This window comes from Ylistrum balloti, unplaced genomic scaffold (genome assembly GCF_031769215.1).
Source record: "Ylistrum balloti isolate Yb309-2 unplaced genomic scaffold, AGI_CSIRO_Ybal_v1 Utg369778, whole genome shotgun sequence".
NCBI lineage: Eukaryota > Metazoa > Mollusca > Bivalvia > Pectinida > Pectinidae > Ylistrum > Ylistrum balloti.
In genome coordinates, this window is record NW_026781968.1 from 629,781 (window position 1) to 649,526 (window position 19,746).

Genomic DNA, 19,746 nt, shown 5'->3' on the forward strand with positions numbered 1-19,746 from the left:
TACATCCTTGTATAAAATTACTAAACATCAACAAACATCGGCTTGAAAAGGTTGGGCACAACCCTACATATGAGTAACAGTCATGTAGTTGAGGGATAGTTATCGCTTTGAGTAGTCAATTTGTTACCCTAATACATGGTCAGATACACATTAAGTTCGTTTAAACATTTGAAACAAAAAATTGTACCATATTTTTTTTATATAGCCTATTGGGCGCTTTCTGTAATTTGCACTACCACAGAAAGACTGTCTCTTGTAAATTCAAAGTTTTCATAAATATATATGTTTAAGATTCATTTCGATCGGCAGATTGTACAGCATCTGTTACTATGCAGTCGTATAGTGCCAGGAATACATGGGCCCCGGGGGACTGACCACAGAAATATCTTGGAATAGGTGTATGTGAATCAGTGTATGTCATGCACTTCTAAAATCTAGATGTGCAACAAAATATATAAACATAGAAAACCAATTTACCGTTTCTCTTCCTTTAGAGGAAGGGGAAGGATAAATTTCCCCTCCATCTGAAGCCATCTTGTAAAGTAAACCTGTTTTTTTTCTACTTCTCGATGTTTTCTTGCAAACCAACCCACTTCCGCTTATCACTAATTTATCTTCCAACATGAAGAGTTCCGATCAGTAAAGCGATAAATTACAGGCATAGAAATATCATTTAACTAAATCGTCGAGTGAATTAAATTGAATACTGACTAAAGACAATATCATGTTACACAATATGATACACTTATAATGATAATGTAAAAGTGAATGTATATACAATGATACATATGTTATCGACTATTTTGCACCGTTTGCATGGTTCGAGATGGAAAATTGTCGTCTGCTTCAGAGCAAGGCCTTAGGTGAGATTTAACGGAGGGTAATACTTTTGATGTTAGCCCTATATATTGTACATTAAGTATATATATTTTTCATACGAGAAACATATTAATATTTTTATGCTAAATTTAAAAAAACATTAAGGGGCATTTTCTTAGCTGCGGGCACGCCGGTAGGTACACAGTACGTCGCATTAATTATTTATTTCAATTCAACAGAACGGATGATTCGTTTGATTGATATATATGTTAATATGCATGACTGAAAATATATTGTATTTGTTTCAAAGGATTCACCACAACTATAACAAAAACGGAAATTTTATTTGTTTTATCGCGGAATTGGAATTTTATTTTAAGTCCTAGTTTTTATGTTTTATTTATTTTAATTATTGTTTGGCTTAATTGTATCTAAATTTAAATCTGAATAAAAAGATGTTATATATATATATATATATATTGACTTGAGTGTCCTTTGCACAACAAAACAACCCTAGATGGTTGACATGATTGGCCTAAAATGAAAATTACCAAATTTTTCAAATGTAGCCTATACTTGATCATCCTTATCATTAGCAATGTATTTTTAACTGTATAAGTGTCTTTGATTATGTTTTAAAGCATTGATACTTAAAGAGCTATGTAGACATTTTGTTTTGTATATATACTGCTTTGTTGTTAGAATAACTTCATTGTTGACTCGGTTTCTAGGTAAGTATTTATTATAAGACATCCAAAAACAAAAGATTTCTTGTTGAAAGAGAAAGGAATCTAGAGAATTTCTAAAAGTGTTTCTAAACTTTGTAACAATTTTTGCACTTCTTGACATTCCCATATTATATGGATAACTGTTTCAGGTTCAGAGTGCACATTGAGGGGAGATAACTGTTCTAATCTCAAACAAAAATGAGTTAGTAGTTATTATGTGGTGAACAACTCTGTATTGGAACCACTGAAGTTTTATTTCAGTGGTGACAAGAAATGGCATTTTGCAATATTTCCCCCAGGTTTATTTGTCAATGTCCTCAAATAGCATATTCCATTTTTTGGTTCCTGATGAAATGAGATTAGACTTTATTAATGTTTCATAGAAAAATTAAGGACCATTTCTGTCCTTAAAAAAAGGTTTTAAGTTATTAGGAATGTAAGGATAACATAATGTAGATCTAGGAAATTGTATGTTATGTGAAGAAATACATTTTTTTACTGAGGAAAGAAGATTCTGGTATTATAAAAAGGCATTAACATAAAACTGCTTTGACATTTGTGATAAATCCAAATTGTTCAAATAAATCAGTAATACTCCCATGATCACCAAACCTGCTTAAAGGTTATACAAGCTAGAATATTGACACATATATGTTCTCAATTCAATATTTTACCTTATATAACTAGTATAAACTAGGATAACCTGAATTGTCAAAATTTGTATTTCAGTTTCAATATTTCACTTGTAAATTAATGTATCAGCCACTGGACCTTGTTAATGAATATTGAGCAATGCTAATGTAACAGAGGTCATATATATTTTCAATGTCTCCGTTAGGATTTGATTCGGGACCTTTAGCTGCTAGTCTGACGCTTAACCCATCAAGCTACAGCGATTTCTGTAGCCAAGCAGTATATTGTGGCTGGTATTTTACATACTCCCCAGCCAGGAAACTACCGGTACCTGTCCTCGAGATTCAAGTTTCCAGGTGTTACAACAATGCTTGTCGATGTAACTCTAAATATCACTCCAGATTTCCTACATGGGCCCTAATGTAGCATGGATCCTTATTTATTTCATTGTCTCTGCTAGAATTTCTACCCCAAAACCTCTGGCTACTAGTCTGACCATCAACCGATGGAGTTAAAGAAAAGTTCTTTCTAGTGGAACTGTCTAAACCAAGGTTACACTAAAAGGTTTCCATTAAGCTGAAAGCTGCCTTTACAAAACATAAAATACATTCATAAATATCTATTTATGATAATTCCAAAACAATTTCAGATTCTCATTTTCACCTACAATTTACTGTTAAATGGACTTTGTTGATTAACTGAGTCATGCTTAAGTTTTCTGTTTAGCTTCAGTGTAGATGTAGAGCTTTATTTCAAAGTGTTTAAGCAGCTATAACCAAACCTGGATTATGAAACATTTTATAGGAAATAGGCCTATTAACATTCCTTCCACATGTAAAATATCAACATTTAGGTGTGTTTATTACCTTATTATGCTGTCTACTGTCTACAGCTCACTGGCTATCTACTTGCTACTTTTGACTGCAAAAAGGATTTAAAGATGTTTGGAAATTTTGAAAGAAAAACGGTGACCGACTTCAGTGGTTTAGAATACTTGCGATGGAAAAGTATCTTACATTGTAATTTCCAATGATCTAGATATATCTCATTGTATACTGTAGTAAACAATGGACAACAAGAATATGGAAGCAGTATGCAATATAACAATGGTTTTGTTGTAAACTTTGGCAGGACTCTGTCATATAAATATTGGATTCCATAAATCTTACTGGCGAGGATTTGAATGCTTGAAATAACACCTGTGTATCTGGAATTATTTCTATATATTGCATTTAAACATTTTTCATGCAATAGTGAGTAAGCAGCAGGTAGTGAGTGAAAAGTAGTTTGGTATTTGTTAGTTTTGAGCCGAAATGAATCAAATGACATTGAAAAAGACCATTTTCATCCAAGTATCCCTTTCAAGTGCCATACAGTTGAAATTAGTTGAAATACATGTAAGTATTGTAGCTTCAAAGGTTACGATGAGTTCACCTTGATGCACTTATGTGTAAGTATCAGATACACTTTGTAGGTTACAAGTCAAATAAAGGTTCTTTTAATTCAAAGACCAACAAAATCTGAAATGGTTACAATTAATTGCATTAAAGACTTCCAATTGATGGAATAAAGTGTTTAAAATCATCACAACCCACTTTGAACATCGTTCATCAAAAATAACAAAATCATCAAGTTTTTACATTATCTTTTAAGACCATGGTAATGGTCTTTATTTCACTGGAAAGCTGAAGGGAAACATAGAGTTTGATTTTGGAGGTCAGACTTAAATATAGAGATCAAGTATGCACATCTACAGTTTATAATGAAATCGCTATTTATGATAAATCTTATACACATTGAGATGCTGAATTACTTTTCCTGATACGGTCATAAATCGGTAACATACCAGTTATTTCAGCAATTAATTAGAGAAAGCATTATTTATCAATACATACATACAATGTGACAAACTGCACATAGCCTTTGCTAAAGTGTTTATGACAATGGGTCACTTAGTCATTGAGATAATGTTTAAAGATTTTTACACACTTGACACATGTGGTCATGAAAATTGTGCCAGATACATGTACTCATAAGTTGTGTATATCATGAAGGTTGTTTTCCCAAAAAGAAGTTTGGAACTAGAACTGATCAAAGTACAGGACTTCAGCATCAAAGAGACAAGATCCTTAATGTTAAATGCTTTAACAACCATAGTTTCATAAGAGAAATGCTAGAACAAAATTTTAAGGCTGAAGTAGAAAGGGATTCAAGTATCACTGGGACCAATTTGGAGGTACAATGGAATCACATTGTGATGGATTCATTGAATAATTGGCAAAGTCTCATCCATTGTAGCAAGTCATGTTTATCTTGAAAGTCAAATAATTTTTGGAAAAGGCATGATAGTATACGTTTTAAGCCGTGTAATTACCCCGTAGCAATCTAGGTATCAATAAATTTGCACATTGAACACTGATGCTTAGATTAAACAGAAAATATGAAGATACCATTACTTATGTGTGAGAAACGAGTGGCATAAGAATTGAGGTAAACTTATTATTTCTATTATTTATAGAAATTCAATGACATTCAAAGTGACTTTAAACTTCTGAGATAGGTTTAATGACAAACAGAGTAATTTTAAGGCATAAATAATCTAAAACTTACAGTAATTTTTGTTGCAAAACTCATGTTTTGCTAATATAATCAAACATCAATGCTTGTGCGATTGCTGTCTCAGGCACAGCCCCTTTCTACAGTAATTTTTGTTGTAGGACTTTTCAATATCGCAATCCTCAGTAATCAGCAATAGGTTAAAAACTAATTCTTAGAGGTTTTGTGGGAATCATTATTTATTTATTTATTTTCATTTATTTAGAGTATAACTGAATTACAATTTTCTAAAATGTTTTGATAATAATTTGACACAGTTTGAAATGGTTGATCAAATATGATTAGTGTAACAAAGCTGCTGCTGGAAGTAATCATGTGATATTACATGTAATGTTGAAATTAGTGTCCATCATGTACAAAATTACATTGAGATTGTATATATTATTTCAGATTCTTTTCCATAAAAAGAACTATCTTCATGCTTCATCAAAGGCAAAGTTTACAAGTTCCCAAAGAAGAATCAGACGACGATAATCAGGCTGATTCATTTTACTGAATTGACTTTAAGTGATCAACACATCCGAAAGTTTTGTGGAATGGAACATTTTCCTCAGGATCATGATCAGGCCAAAGATGCTTTAGATCAGGTAACATCTTTGTTTTGGTTTTGTTGCCATTAACTTGTTTGATTGTTGTATAAATAAAGAATAGTTGTAACATTAGATCAATATTAGATATAAAATTGTAACTTTACATCAATATTAGATATAAAATTGTAACTTTACATCAATATTAGATATAAAATTGTAATAGTACATCAACATGTGAGATAAAATTGTAACATTACATCAATATTTCAGATAAAATTGTAATGTTATATCAATATCAGATATAAAATTGTATTTTATCTTTATATGTATGCATTCTTTGTTTTATATGTTTTGAAAAATGCATGTTTGTAAGTCAAAAGTGCATAAAGAACATATTTTTTACATTTGTACTTCTTAATACCTACTTTTGTAACAAACTGACACAAGTATGTAGCAATGACAGTGTTATTATTTATCTCATTAATAACTGACCATTTTACTTCAATCTATAGACTAAACAGTGTTAATAACAAACCTATAGACTAAACAGTGTTAATAACAAACCTATAGACTAAACAGTGTTAATAACAAACCTATAGACTAAACAGTGTTAATAACAAACATAGACTAAACAGGGTTAATAACAAACATATAGACTAGACAGGGTTAATAACAAACCTATAGACTAAACAAGGGTAATAACAAACCTATAGACTAAACAGGGTTGATAACAAATCTATAGACTAAACAGGGTTAATAACAAACCTATAGACTTAACAGGGTTGATAACAAATCTATATACTAAACAAGGGTAATAACAAACCTATAGACTAAACAGGGTTGATAACAAATCTATAGACTAAACAGTCTTAATAACAAACCTATAGACTAAACAGGGTTAATAACAAACCTATAGATTAAACAGTGTTAATAACAAACCTATAGACTAAACAGTGTTAATAACAAACCTATATATTAAACAGTGTTAATAACAAACCTATATATTAAACAGTCTTAATAACAAACCTATAGACTAAACAGTGTTAATAACAAACCTATAGACTAAACAGTGTTAATAACAAACCTATATATTAAACAGTGTTAATAACAAATCTATAGACTAAACAAGGGTAATAACAAACCTATAGACTAAACAGGGTTGATAACAAATCTATAGACTAAACAGTCTTAATAACAAACCTATAGACTAAACAGGGTTAATAACAAACCTATAGATTAAACAGTGTTGATAACAAACCTATAGACTAAACAAGGGTAATAACAAACCTATAGACTAAACAGGATTGATAACAAATCTATAGACTAAACAGGGTTAATAACAAACCTATAGACTAAACAGGGTTAATAACAAATCTATAGACTAAACAGTGTTAATAACAAACCTATAGACTAAACAGGGTTAATAACAAACCTATAGACTTAACAGGGTTGATAACAAACCTATATACTAAACAGTGTTAATAACAAACCTATAGACTAAACAGGGTTGATAACAAATCTATAGACTAAACAGGGTTAATAACAAATCCATAGACTAAACAGTGTTAATAACAAACCTATAGACTAAACAGTGTTAATAACAAACATAGACTAGATAGGGTTAATAACAAACATATAGACTAGACAGGGTTAATAACAAACCTATAGACTAAACAGTGTTAATAACAAACATAGACTAGATAGGGTTAATAACAAACCTATAGACTAGACAGGGTTGATAACAAATCTATAGACTAAACAAGGGTAATAACAAACCTATAGACTAAACAGGGTTGATAACAAATCTATAGACTAAACAGTCTTAATAACAAACCTATAGACTAAACAGGGTTAATAACAAACCTATAGACTAAACAGGGTTGATAACAAACCTATAGACTAAACAAGGGTAATAACAAACCTATAGACTAAACAGGATTGATAACAAATCTATAGACTAAACAGGGTTAAGAACAAGTCTATAGACTTAACAGGGTTGATAACAAACCTATATACTAAACAGTGTTAATAACAAACCTATAGACTAGACAGGGTTAATAACAAACATATAGACTAAACAGTGTTAATAACAAACCTATATACTAAACAGTGTTAATAACAAACCTATAGACTAAACAGGGTTGATAACAAATCTATAGACTAAACAGTCTTAATAACAAACCTATAGACTAAACAGGGTTAATAACAAACCTATAGACTAAACAGGGTTGATAACAAATCTATAGACTAAACAGGGTTAATAACAAGCCTATAGACTTAAAAGGGTTGATAACAAACCTATATACTAAACAGTGTTAATAACAAACCTATAGACTAGACAGGGTTAATAACAAACATATAGACTAAACAGTTTAAATAACAAACATAGACTATATAGGGTTAATAACAAACCTATAGACTAGACAGGGTTGATAACAAATCTATAGACTAAACAGGGTTAATAACAAATCTATAGACTAAACAGTGTTAATAACAAACCTATAGATTAAACAGTGTTAATAACAAACATATAGACTAAACAAGGGTAATAACAAACCTATAGACTAAACAGTGTTAATAACAAACCTATAGACTAAACAGGATTGATAACAAATCTATAGACTAAACAGTGTTCATAACAAACCTATAGATTAAACAGTGTTAATAACAAACCTATATATTAAACAGGGTTAATAACTGATGTAACAATGATCTTCCATTTACAACCAGAAAAATACACATATATGTATAACTTCACGCAATCATTTGTATTCCCAATTACAATAAATGGAACATTTTAAATCCTTTTTTTGACTGATGTTTTTTTACAGTTAGCTGCCCGAGCATGAAAAATGAGAGCTACAATACCAAAAGCATATTCATGTTTTTGTACCATCAATTCAAAAAAATTAAAACTAGATCATTTTTACCAAGAATAATTTGTATAATATAGAGAAAGGCTGTCCCACACACACACCTATGCTGTTTCTCTTTCCAAACTACAGATATGTTGGTCAGTTTTGTGAAAATTGTACCATGATAAATAGCTGTCATACAATCATGAAAATAAGAAATCATACTTAAATGAAAATGTTGACTTAATTTGGTATTAATTAATTCAGCTTCCAAGAGTAGCTTCTCTAGGTAGTTAATCATTGCCCATTTGAATTTGAAAGAAAATACAAAGTACAGAGTTTCACCCTTTTCTTTGTTGTACCATCTTACACTTGAAAAGAAATGGTATAATCCTCTCTTTCCATGATTTCCATGTGGCATTATGCATAGAATACCTTTATTGATAATTTAAAGTCATCAAAATGAACAAAAAAAGAGAAAAATTATGTTAATGGGTAATTTTTCAATATATTAAATTTGAAGACATAATTTGTGTTGTAAGAACATCAATGCATCATTAATTAATCAAGTCAAATATAAGGAATCAAACATTCTGGCAAGTTATATTTAATAATTCCAATTAATTCAAAATAATCAATATCCATTTTTCAGTTCTCATGAACAGTCGACAAGTGATTCGTCAAATATATTTACAGTGTTCATTTTATTTGCAGCAATATAAAAACAGTAGTTTAATAACAAGCATATTCCATAGCAGAGTACAGCAACCTGAAGATAGATTGATAGACTGTTTACAAGGTGCATTACACCACATCATATCACAAGAATCAGAAGAATATAGCAATGTGAAGGGCATACTTGAAAGTGATGATGAAGAAGTTGTTAATTTGAAGAACTTATCAGGTGGAAGTAAAGTTGATCCTTCACTTAATAAAGCCACAAATAAAAACCTTACAGGCAACAACAACGTAGAGAAACATCCTCAAGATGATCACATCGAAATTGTAGCGGCTGGAACATGTCGTCTTCAACAAGGAGTACCCATTCCAGTTGTAATGGATGTTATACTTTCTATAAATAATTCTGCCAATAGAAATGTGTTTCAAGATTCTCCTTGTGAAGCCCACCATGAAAAAGCTACAGATTTAGATAAGCCAGTATTTATATCACACAAATCTGGAAAGCATGACTTCATAAAGAGAGTTAATAATCGTTCTAAAATTAAAGGTTTTGACATAATACATGAAGATTATGAAAAAGCTGAATCAGCCGATCATGTCAAAAGCACACCCAAGGCACTGAGTGATAACAATGGAGACAAAGACCTCAGTAAAGTTAGAAATGATGCAAGTTATTCTGTCAATACAAACTATTCTGCTAATGGACATGGTAGCTCATCTAACCAAGAAGAAACAAACTTGAAACACAGTGGGAAACAGGAAGTAACTGATGTAAAATGTGTTGACCTACCTGGAAGCGACACTGATGACAATGGAGTGGATTCTCAAAAGGTTGTTACTAAAGGTATTGTAAAGGATGAAGATACTTCTGTCAAATACCAGTTGCAAGAAGAGAGTGACATCATTGGAATAAAGCTGAACACAGATGCTGAGAATCAGTCAAAGAATAAAAGAACTGACAGTGATGAAACTTCTGGAAATATCAGTGGACTTTTTGTGCACCCCAGGAAAGACAATGAAGGTGCAGATGAAGTTGAAAAGACCATTTCAATTAATGACTCTAAAACACAAGAAAAGAAAATTGAAGCAAATAGGAGTGATCTAGGGATTAGAGATCTGGAGGAGGAAATGAGTAATCAGGAACACAAAATTACAAAACTTCCCAGAGTTTCTTTCAAAAATGTTGAAGTTGATGAAGATTCAAATACAGAGGATGAACATAATGTGAGGAGTGATTGTCATGGTGTGAAAGAAAACATACTTTTTGCTGAAGATTCTACAAGTGAGGTGAATCATTAACTATTTGCAGTAAATAATACCCTCATTTTATCTTTTTTATCAGACTTTTTAGCAGACTTCTACAATGAAAATTGTTAGCCAATCATATTGGAATTTTGAAGGGAAATAGTAATCCATCTATATACCAGTTTGTATTGATAAGGAAAGCAATTGAACTTTTTATCCTTATTTTATTTATAATTACAATTTTATTTTTGAATGACTTTCAATCAAGTATGAGGATGTATTGATTTTGTGTTTCAATATAACATATGTTCAATCCCTGTCTTTGTTATCATGTCGGAACTAATTCATAACATTGTTAAGTGAAAGGATAACTCTGTCAATAAAACAGTGTTTTAAGCATTCAATCAGTCTTGATGTCAAACAAATAATGATTACTCGTAAATCATGCAATGGTCAAGTACGAGAAAGAAGGTTTTGTTATAGGGCACCAGTGCCTTGTGACTAGTAGCTATTTCAGTTCAAATAAAATTGGTTAAACTTTAATGTGTATAATATTTAAATGTTAATGATTTTTAGCAGTTTTTATAGCAAGGGTTTTGGTAATTATCAAGGACTCATAATTCGCATTTTATTGAACACAATTTATGCTGCACAAGAGTCCATGTCAAAAAAAATCTGGACCAAAACAAATATCTGAAGGAAATATTAAAATTTGTACAGCAAAAATATTGATTATTTACAATCAAAATTGTTGTATCAGGTTAGCTAAATCAAAATAAAGAATATTTATATATTTCCAGGAGTCTGTGGAAAAGTTGTCACTGCAGGACTTAGCTTTTGGAATGGATGGCTACAAACATTTCAAATTGTATGCAGAGGTAATATTGATTTGCACAGCTGGTAAATGTTTGTATGTATAAAAACCATGTAATTTTCATTTGGTTCCATAAAAGGTTTTACTGCAGTTTTGATTGCATTGTTTATATATTTGATTAACAACAATTATTGTATTAGCTTGAATTCTTTCCAAACCAAAACAACTATATACTTCAAAATCAAGTTTGCTATGTCCTGTAAAATTTCAGATTGATAAGAATATACGGGTGAATGAACTACAGGATGCCAAGGAAGCATTGAAGATGAATTATAATTGGAGAGCTCAACAAATTGATGAAATTATATGTGTTGCTACAGGTGAAATGAAATCAGTAGAATGCAAAGTGTTTATACATTATGTCTCCCAACAAATCTGACAAAGTTTACAAATTTCCATTTGATCGCATATTTACAGATCTTATTTAAGTCTCACCTCAGTCATACTTCTTTTAACATTCTGTTTCAATATAAAATCACTGAAATTATTCTCCTTGTCTATCATTGGATTTAAATCATATTGGGTCATAATTACAGCTACAGAATTTTAATATAATGATTAGTACTTTTAGCTTGTCTGGTGAATCTTGACTGATTTAAAAAAAATATCAAAACAAATATTCATGATGTCTACAACTGTCATAGATAATTGTCAAGAACAACATAAAATACCAACAGGTTAACATAATCATAATCCAAACTTTAAATCAATAAAACTAGTTCAAAATTTAAACAAAAGAAAGATTTACATGAAAATATCGGCAAAAAATCTCAAAGGATGTTAAGACCAGGTATTCTGGAAGAGTAAGCATCTTCTGCATCAACGACGATACACACAAAAGCTATGAATTGATTTTTTCCTGGTTTATGTCATTGTCTGTTGATAATAATGTTTGTATGATTTATCCATTTAAAATAAAGCTAGGAATAAGGCTAATCGACATCTATTTCTGATTCACATTGATCAAGACGTGGATGCATCCTGGATTTTTGTTATTTTGATATATCTAAGACTTTATTATGGTATTTTGTAGAATACTACAAGAATCCAAAGAACAGCAAGGCAGTGTCTGAGTGGCATGAACTTAAGAAAACTGTTTCAGTGGAGAAGAGAAGTACAGTCAAGAGTAACACAGACATTAAGTTTCATCTGGCATCCCTCCATGAACACAGGACAATTTTTACATATATCCTTATTGCAGTTAGTAATGTTTTGCTTTACACACACTTTATATGTGTTTGGTCACTTATTTGGGATGTGAGAAATGCAGCAAGACAAGGGTAGGTGGATCTTTAGACTCTCATTATAACTGCTATATTATATCATATTACAGTATGTCACTTGCAAGATGAAGATTTCTACCAGCTTATCTTATCATCATATATATCAAATATTCTGTTCCTTTGTGCAATACTAGACCAGTTTGATGCTTGTTAGATTGCCTGTTGATTCAGCTGTTGTATACCTTATTCTTGAGAATGTGACATTTCTTATTCAGATTGACCAACATTTATATGGTGGGTGTCCTCGATGAAACAGAAGATGCTAACTCTTGGATTTTAGTTTCTCTGTAGATTTTGGGAAAATATATCACTTTTTCACTAACTCTGAATGATAGAGCAGTAATATTCTTGATACATCATTGTAATTGGGATAATTGATTAAATCTTCTTTTGTTTGCCACCTAGATATTGAATTTCTCACTTTGTGCATCTCATGTTTTTATATTATTTATTCAGTCAAGTACAACCTGATTGTCACATCCTGTGATTGGCTATCAAAATATATGAAAACAAGAGAATGTTCAAATCAATATAGGACAGAAAAATGTACCATTCTTTTCCTTTGACTTGCACAGATGCAACTGGTGTCAGTGATTGTGACATGCATACTTGGCAAGCTGACATACATAGGGTTAGAACCAAAGTTGGAGCTAATGACGGGAGTAAAGACATTTATGGGCACAGAGATGGTCCACAAATGGATTCCACCAAATGTGTGGATTGGGCCCTCTGAGAAATATCTAATCAGTAAGATACCATACCACTCTGAATATGATAACTTCTGACTTCTGTTTCCAGTCGTAGTTAAAATTTTTTGAAAACAATTTAAATCCAAAATATCCTTAATCCCTCTGATGATAAATCATTTGCAAGATTTTTCAGTTTAAAAATGTTCAGCTGAGTTTTCTCAAATGGTTGTTACTTTGTTTGTTTGTAAATATTAAGAATATATCTGATTATTGAACACCATGCAATTTAGTGAGTCACTATTTCTGTTTTATTTTTTTTAACTCATACATGTACAGGTTATTGACTTTAAAGATAAAAAGGAGTAATACTGCATTGATAATGGAGAAACTAAAAAAAAAAAAAAAAAACAATATGTGTTTCTATGTACCCAGACATATTTTAGTTTCTGTGTTGAAATTGTTCTTGCTTTTATTTCTATGGTTGGAAAAAATTTACATGCAATGCATATTTGAACATGTATAGGTATTGGAGCTCTGTACGCCCCTTGCATGAGAGAAGACTATGGTATCCAGATAGATCTGAGTAAAAAAGGCTATAAGAAAACCAGCATACTTGGCTGTTGTGAGGTGGCCAGCAGAAATGTGGCAGGAACTACAACTCAGTCAGAGTGTGTAAACATCACTAACGGTATGTAAACCTAAATTTATGGAAATAACTTGGTTTTGCAATCGTTAAAAGACTTGAAATTGTTACCTTTTGGGGTATTGTATATATCTATCTCGACATCAGATTATGATCCCATTTATAGCTGGACAGATACTCAGACTACTTTTCCAAACACAAAATCAACTTTTATGATTAATTACATAACTTGATTATTAGATTATAATATTTAAATTGAACATGTTGTTCATCTGTTAAACATTTTTTGAATAATTTGAATGGTATCCTGATAGGGAAGGAGAAACATGGTCGTAATATTTTGTTAATGTACATATCTGGCAGCACAGTGAACCAAAAATATTTTCTCTTACTAAAGTTAAATGATACTGATAAGGTGTTCTGTTTTATATTCTCAAGATCTGTTACATGTATCTTCTTTTGAATAACTGTGTTACCCCTCTATGTTGTACTATCCTTATGTTATACAAAAGACCAGCAACAACTGTTCTCAAGTACAAATGTTGAGTATTAACACAAGTTACAACAATGATAACATGTATGGCCTGAGTATCGAGCTTAACAAGTTACTCCTTCCATGGCCACACCAGGACTGACTCTATTTGCTGTGATCTTACAGTTTATCCTAAAGTAATTACAATCTAATTCTGATAGGGAAAGTGTCTTCTACTGATCTACAATTAAACCGTGAACAGTTAATGCCTCAAAGGTGGAGAGCATGTCCAGCCAATGTTTCACGGCATGATTCTGACACTAAGGTGACCGCAATTAAACTATCTGTCTGATAAGCCAGCCGGTCACATTTAACACAAATTATGTTCTACACTTGAGTGACAAATTTCACTATTAACAAATGGGATACATTTCTTTAGAGATTCAATGCACGTCAGGTAATCTATGTCACAAGGCCTTCAAATACCTATGTTTATTACATTTCAATTCAAAATTTTATCAATGTTGCCTTATCTAAAATTAAGATTCAGAAAATAGTCAAATATTTTCATATCAATAAATGATCTCTTATATACATTGATTAAATTGTGGATTAAGAGTGCCTTCAAACTCTTCGAAAAGAAATTTCCCTAGGAAATTGATGATTTTACAGTATAAGAGTATTCACTGTTTCAGGAGTAGGAGAGTGGAGAGAAGGTGTTGTGTGTAGTGAGCGTCCATCAGGACAGAACTCCGTTGGTCATGTATTGAAACCTTGCTGTACAGGACTCCAAGGAGAGTGTCAGCTGTTGTCACACAAACATTGCCAGTTTCTGGAGGGAAGCTTTCATGTCAATGGGCATGAGCATTGCAGCCAAGTATAAAAACAGTTGTTGAATCAAACTTTCATGCACAAGAAATTATGTCTAGACATTGTTTGTTTTGTTGATTTCTTGATTGCTTAATTTGAATGTTGATACGTAAAGGTTTGTGTCAAATGGATATTAAAGAATTAACAGTATCCTTAGTCTGTACACAAAAAACAATCTTAGACTTCTTGAAATAAATTACGTCAAAATAAAAAAAGAAGGGAAAATGATATATGTGGATCTGCCAGAAGGGAAATAACACCTTTTGATACAAATTTCAAACCACACAGTTTCCTATTGCTGACTCTCTGTTCATTTTTTCCTCATTAATTTCTGGTTGGTCTTGTCAATATCTAGGTGGATTTGTCCTGATACTATATCCAGGATATGACATGTCATTAAGAATTAGCATGACCTTTAATTGACTCCATTGACTGTATAACACATTTGGGTAATGTTGAATATTTTAAGCTGGAGAGAAAACACTGAACAAACAAAGTATTATGGTTCTCTCTTTACTATTTGATCACTACAATAACTGCTGAAATTCATTTAAAATTTGTACTAAAATCATGTGAAACCATTAACATCTTGTCAAAAACTAGAAATTAATATTTCTAATGTAAACTTTTGTTTATTGGTATATTTTTTAACATAGGATCCCATTGTTTTGCTTCCTGTATGTTCAAGGTAAATTGTTTGAGCTCAGTGTGTGGGATGGGAGGATTTGAGCCTGACCACACACACCCATGGCTTCCAAGAGACCCTATCCAGTGGTGGAGATTGCCTCTGTCTTTAGTCTATCACCATGGGCTGATTCATGCCATCCTTGTAAGCCTTGCTCAGATTCTTCTATTTAGGAAGATCGAACAGACACTTGGCTGGCTTCGACTCATCATTGTATATCTTATGACGGGTTTAGGTGGGCTGCTGGTGAGTTAAATTGTATAATGGTCAGAACATTTAAGTAAGCATTATCTGTTGACTAAAATTTGGTTTTACCACTAGCCAGATAATAATATTGAATAAATATTTTTATCAGGGACTTCCTGAATAGATAGAACTGACCACAGTGGACTTTAGCTGTAGTTTATCTAATCATCTGTGTAAACTTTCATGAGAAGGTCAGATTCCTTACCTTAATCTGAATTGTCTCTATATATTGATACCAGGTCACTGCTTTAATTGTGGTGTGGTTTAGAACAACGGTTGTTGGTATATTTATCTATTTCATAAACGAACATTGGTGATAATATCAATATCTCCGGACATTTAGGGCAGATGATTAGACAAGTGTTATGCATCTTACAGAAATCCACTGTCCTCAATTACTAATATATTCAATGCATCATTTATTAATAAAATACCTCAATCATTAATGATATATGCTTAATCTACTGTAAGTTTTAAAGTAAGGTTTTGTATCCAGAAACACAACAAATGGTACAACAATAATCAGAATATGTCCTTAATCTGCTGTAAGTTGTAAGGTTTTGTATCCAGAAACACAACAATTGTAACAATAATACTTACAATACATCCGTGGATGTATTTTTATTTTACTTCCTTGTAAATCTTCCTTTACTGAAATTTAAATGAAAATTTTATGAAATGTCAACTACAAAATGAAGTTTTGAATTTGCCAGTTCTGTCTTCCTGTTTCAGACTGCTGCTATATTCAGTCCCTATATGCCACATGTAGGTGGTACATCGACTGTGTTTGGGATGGCTGGGTTAATCACTGCAGAACTTGTACACTACTGGCACCTTGTCCAAAAACCTGCTGTGGAGCTGACAAAGATTTTTTTACTTTTAGTCATCTTCCTTATGTGTGGCACTCTCCCATACATTGACAATTACAGCATTGTGTCTGGATTCCTCTTAGGTTTCTTCTGCTCTGTCTTCTTTCTTCCTTTCATGTCCTTCAGACAGCAACAGAAACATTGCCGAATCCTCCTCCTTTGTCTTGGTGGACCCGTCATATTTCTGGTGTATTTTGTTCTGTTTTATGTTTTCTATAGAGTACAAACATTAGAAGAATGCTCAGGATGTAAACTGTTTAACTGTGTGCCATACACAAAAGCAATGTGTGATAACTTATTGTGATGAATAATTCTTAAGGACATAATAATATGTGTTTGTGACAGATTTAAAAAAATTATTTTAGATGTAGTATTGGCGTTGAAAGCTGTTTTCCTGAAAGAGCCAAGAATTTTTGCACCCCATAACCAGGATTGTTAGAGTCCTTGATGTATGCTCCAAACTTTAACAGACGTAAGATCAAAAGAGAAAGTTTACATACACTGTTTATGATTTTATGATGTATGTGATATGTACAAGATTTCAGTCTATTTATTTTCTTTCAACTTGTTTCAATATTTTGTTTTCTTTACAAATAATAGCATAATACAGCAAAATTGTGTTAAAAAGGGTAACATGCACATATTAAGTAAAAGGGTGTAAAAAATATTTACGCTAAAAGATGAGAACGTTTTATTTAAATTAATCTACTTTAGGCTTTTCTATTCACACACAGTTGCAACTATTAATCTTTGTCACTAAACTTTGAACTGTATTTTGACAAAATGTTCGTTGAACAAGTGTTACAGAATTCGCAATAACTACCTTTCTTTAGGTTACATTGTTCATTCCAGTTGATGTTTGAATTGTGATGGAGTTGATATATAATTATAGTAATTATTAAAAAATGGGAATCATCAGGAAAAAAGTGTTGTTTTATGTTTTCATTACACTGTCCAATCTATTATGACGTCACGATAAAGCAAGCCAATCAGAATCAATCTAATACCTGGCAGTTATATACAATATATATATATTTGTGTAGTGTATGTGATAAAATGCAGTGATGTTGAATAATAAGATAGCGATAATGCTGCAGGATAAGATAAGACAATGGCATATGGAAAGTGGGACTTCACTTATGATGCTGATTTAAAAGGGGTGGAAAACATGTCAATTTTAACTCATTTACGTATTCTTGATTGAAGTGTCATTCACTTTATAAATAAACATTTTCCCTAAATTATCTCGTGATCATGTTATCAGCAGTAAAAGTTATCGTTAAGCGAACAAACGATTCTATCGGTCATAGATAGGTGATGTATAAAGATATAGAATCTTTATAGTATACATATATACCCACCATTATGTAATTTTGGGAACTCCAAATTATTGTAAATATTACACATCTGGTAATTTATATTATTGATTTTACTATAGCTTCAAACCTTTTTCTTTGCCAAAATACGAGGGTATATTCTGTCCGATTTGGACATGGTTATGACACTATTTCCAGGGAAAATTCGGTATTTTATGATATATCGTTTATATCTTTAAATATATATTCTTATTTATAAAACATGAGGTAGCCATAAAATCCTGATTAACATTAGTTATCAGACAAACATACCGTATTCTTGTCTTAAAGGTCAATATACGGTATTAATGACACCTCTTCTGTTATTTTATGACACAAATACGTTACATGTAAATTGAAAACCATTGCTTTGTGACTAGCCCTGATGTCCTATTTTTTTCACCCATAGTAACACGTGATATGATTTTCTTCTTTGTACTTTTTTGTCTGTCTAGTGCATCTTCTATGTCTTCACAAACAAACTTCTCAACAAAAACATCTTTCTATGAAAATAAAACTCGTAATGCTTCGTTGAGTGAATATTGGGTAATTTTTTTCAGATTTTATCGTTTTAACCCATGAAAAAGACTCCATAATAACATGCTATCATATATCTACACGAGTGTATATCTTGGTTCATCAATTCTTGGAAAACATATTCAATGGCGTAAAAACACGGTTTCTTCGGTTTGGCAGCGAATCTTGTACTGGAAACAAAGTGGAAATGTTAAAAACGTTCGAATAGATGACACATTTTTGAGAAGTAATTGTAAATTTATTATTATTATTACATTCTTAACGGCCCGTCGACACATAAAAGGTCATTAGGGCCATCATACTGTAAAACACACAGCGATCCAAAAGGAAATAACATTAAACAAATCAAAAGGTAAAAGACAAATGTTAAAAATCTTAAATGGGTATGTTAATACAAAATATTAAAATAGTACATCATAGTCCATTATATAGACCAACATCTTTCAGGTAATGTAGAATTTCACAAATCTCAACAGTTTCAAAAAGGGATTTTTAGGCATGTAATGTTGCGATAAAAACATTCTCGAGAAGACAGAAGGTCATTGCAGTCCAATAAAAAATGTCTAACGGTGAATGGCTCATTACATCCTATGCACTAAGGATTATCTCCGCCTTTCAACATATATGAATGTGTAGGGTATGTATGACCCATCCGAAGACGGCAAGGACAACTTCGTCTCGGTGGTTGTCTATAGCCTGAAGACCATTCACCGATAACAGGTTTAACGGAGTGCAATTTGTTATTTGTATAGGTATTCCAATCCTCCTGCCACTGAGCTTTTAAAATTTGTTTAATTACTCAAAAAAATTACAATGATGTGACTTATAAAACAATATGGAGTACTTTATGTTGAAGTCCATATATTACATTCCAAAGGCTACCATGAACGCTCGTCGTATTGATAATACTTACACTGTATATAAGTTACGTATAAAGAAACACTCATATGATCCAAATTCCAATCGATTTCAAAGCTTTTCAAAAATATATTATGCATGCAGCAAATTAGATGGCCTTATCAATGACCAATTACCAAGCTCATGTTTCCAAAACATCATACCATTTCTTCTTAACCTGATAATTTTCGTATCTGAAAATACACATTTCAGGCCATG

The 19,746-nt window shown here is 31.6% G+C and overlaps 2 protein-coding genes across 3 annotated transcripts in view; one reads left to right on the plus strand and one right to left on the minus strand.

Annotated features, from left to right (window-relative positions):
- LOC132544024 (exocyst complex component 4-like) overlaps positions 1 to 568 on the minus strand; it is a 31,520-nt gene extending 30,952 nt beyond the window's left edge. For both annotated transcript variants that reach the window (XM_060207584.1, XM_060207583.1), the window contains exon 1: positions 478 to 568. In XM_060207584.1, the coding sequence (XP_060063567.1) occupies positions 478 to 534 (57 nt within the window). In that variant the 5' untranslated portion in view covers positions 535 to 568. The remainder of the gene's footprint in view (positions 1 to 477) is intronic.
- A 4,764-nt stretch (positions 569 to 5,332) lies between these two features.
- Positions 5,333 to 17,042, plus strand: LOC132544063 (uncharacterized). Its single transcript, XM_060207630.1, has 10 exons — positions 5,333 to 5,383; positions 8,896 to 10,149; positions 10,908 to 10,985; positions 11,193 to 11,301; positions 12,015 to 12,181; positions 12,840 to 13,011; positions 13,477 to 13,641; positions 14,764 to 14,945; positions 15,627 to 15,869; positions 16,602 to 17,042. The coding sequence occupies exons 1-10, from the start codon at positions 5,333 to 5,335 to the stop codon at positions 17,040 to 17,042; spliced, it is 2,862 nt and encodes a 953-aa protein (XP_060063613.1).
- Positions 17,043 to 19,746: the final 2,704 nt, after the last annotated feature.

Coding starts and splice junctions, on each gene's coding strand:
- LOC132544063 (XM_060207630.1), top strand. CDS start 5,333: ATGGAACATTTTCCTCAGGATCATGATCAGGCCAAAGATGCTTTAGAT. Junction 13,012..13,476: donor CTCTGAGAAATATCTAATCA/GTAAGATACCAT, acceptor GAACATGTATAG/GTATTGGAGCTCTGTACGCC. Junction 13,642..14,763: donor GTGTGTAAACATCACTAACG/GTATGTAAACCT, acceptor TCACTGTTTCAG/GAGTAGGAGAGTGGAGAGAA.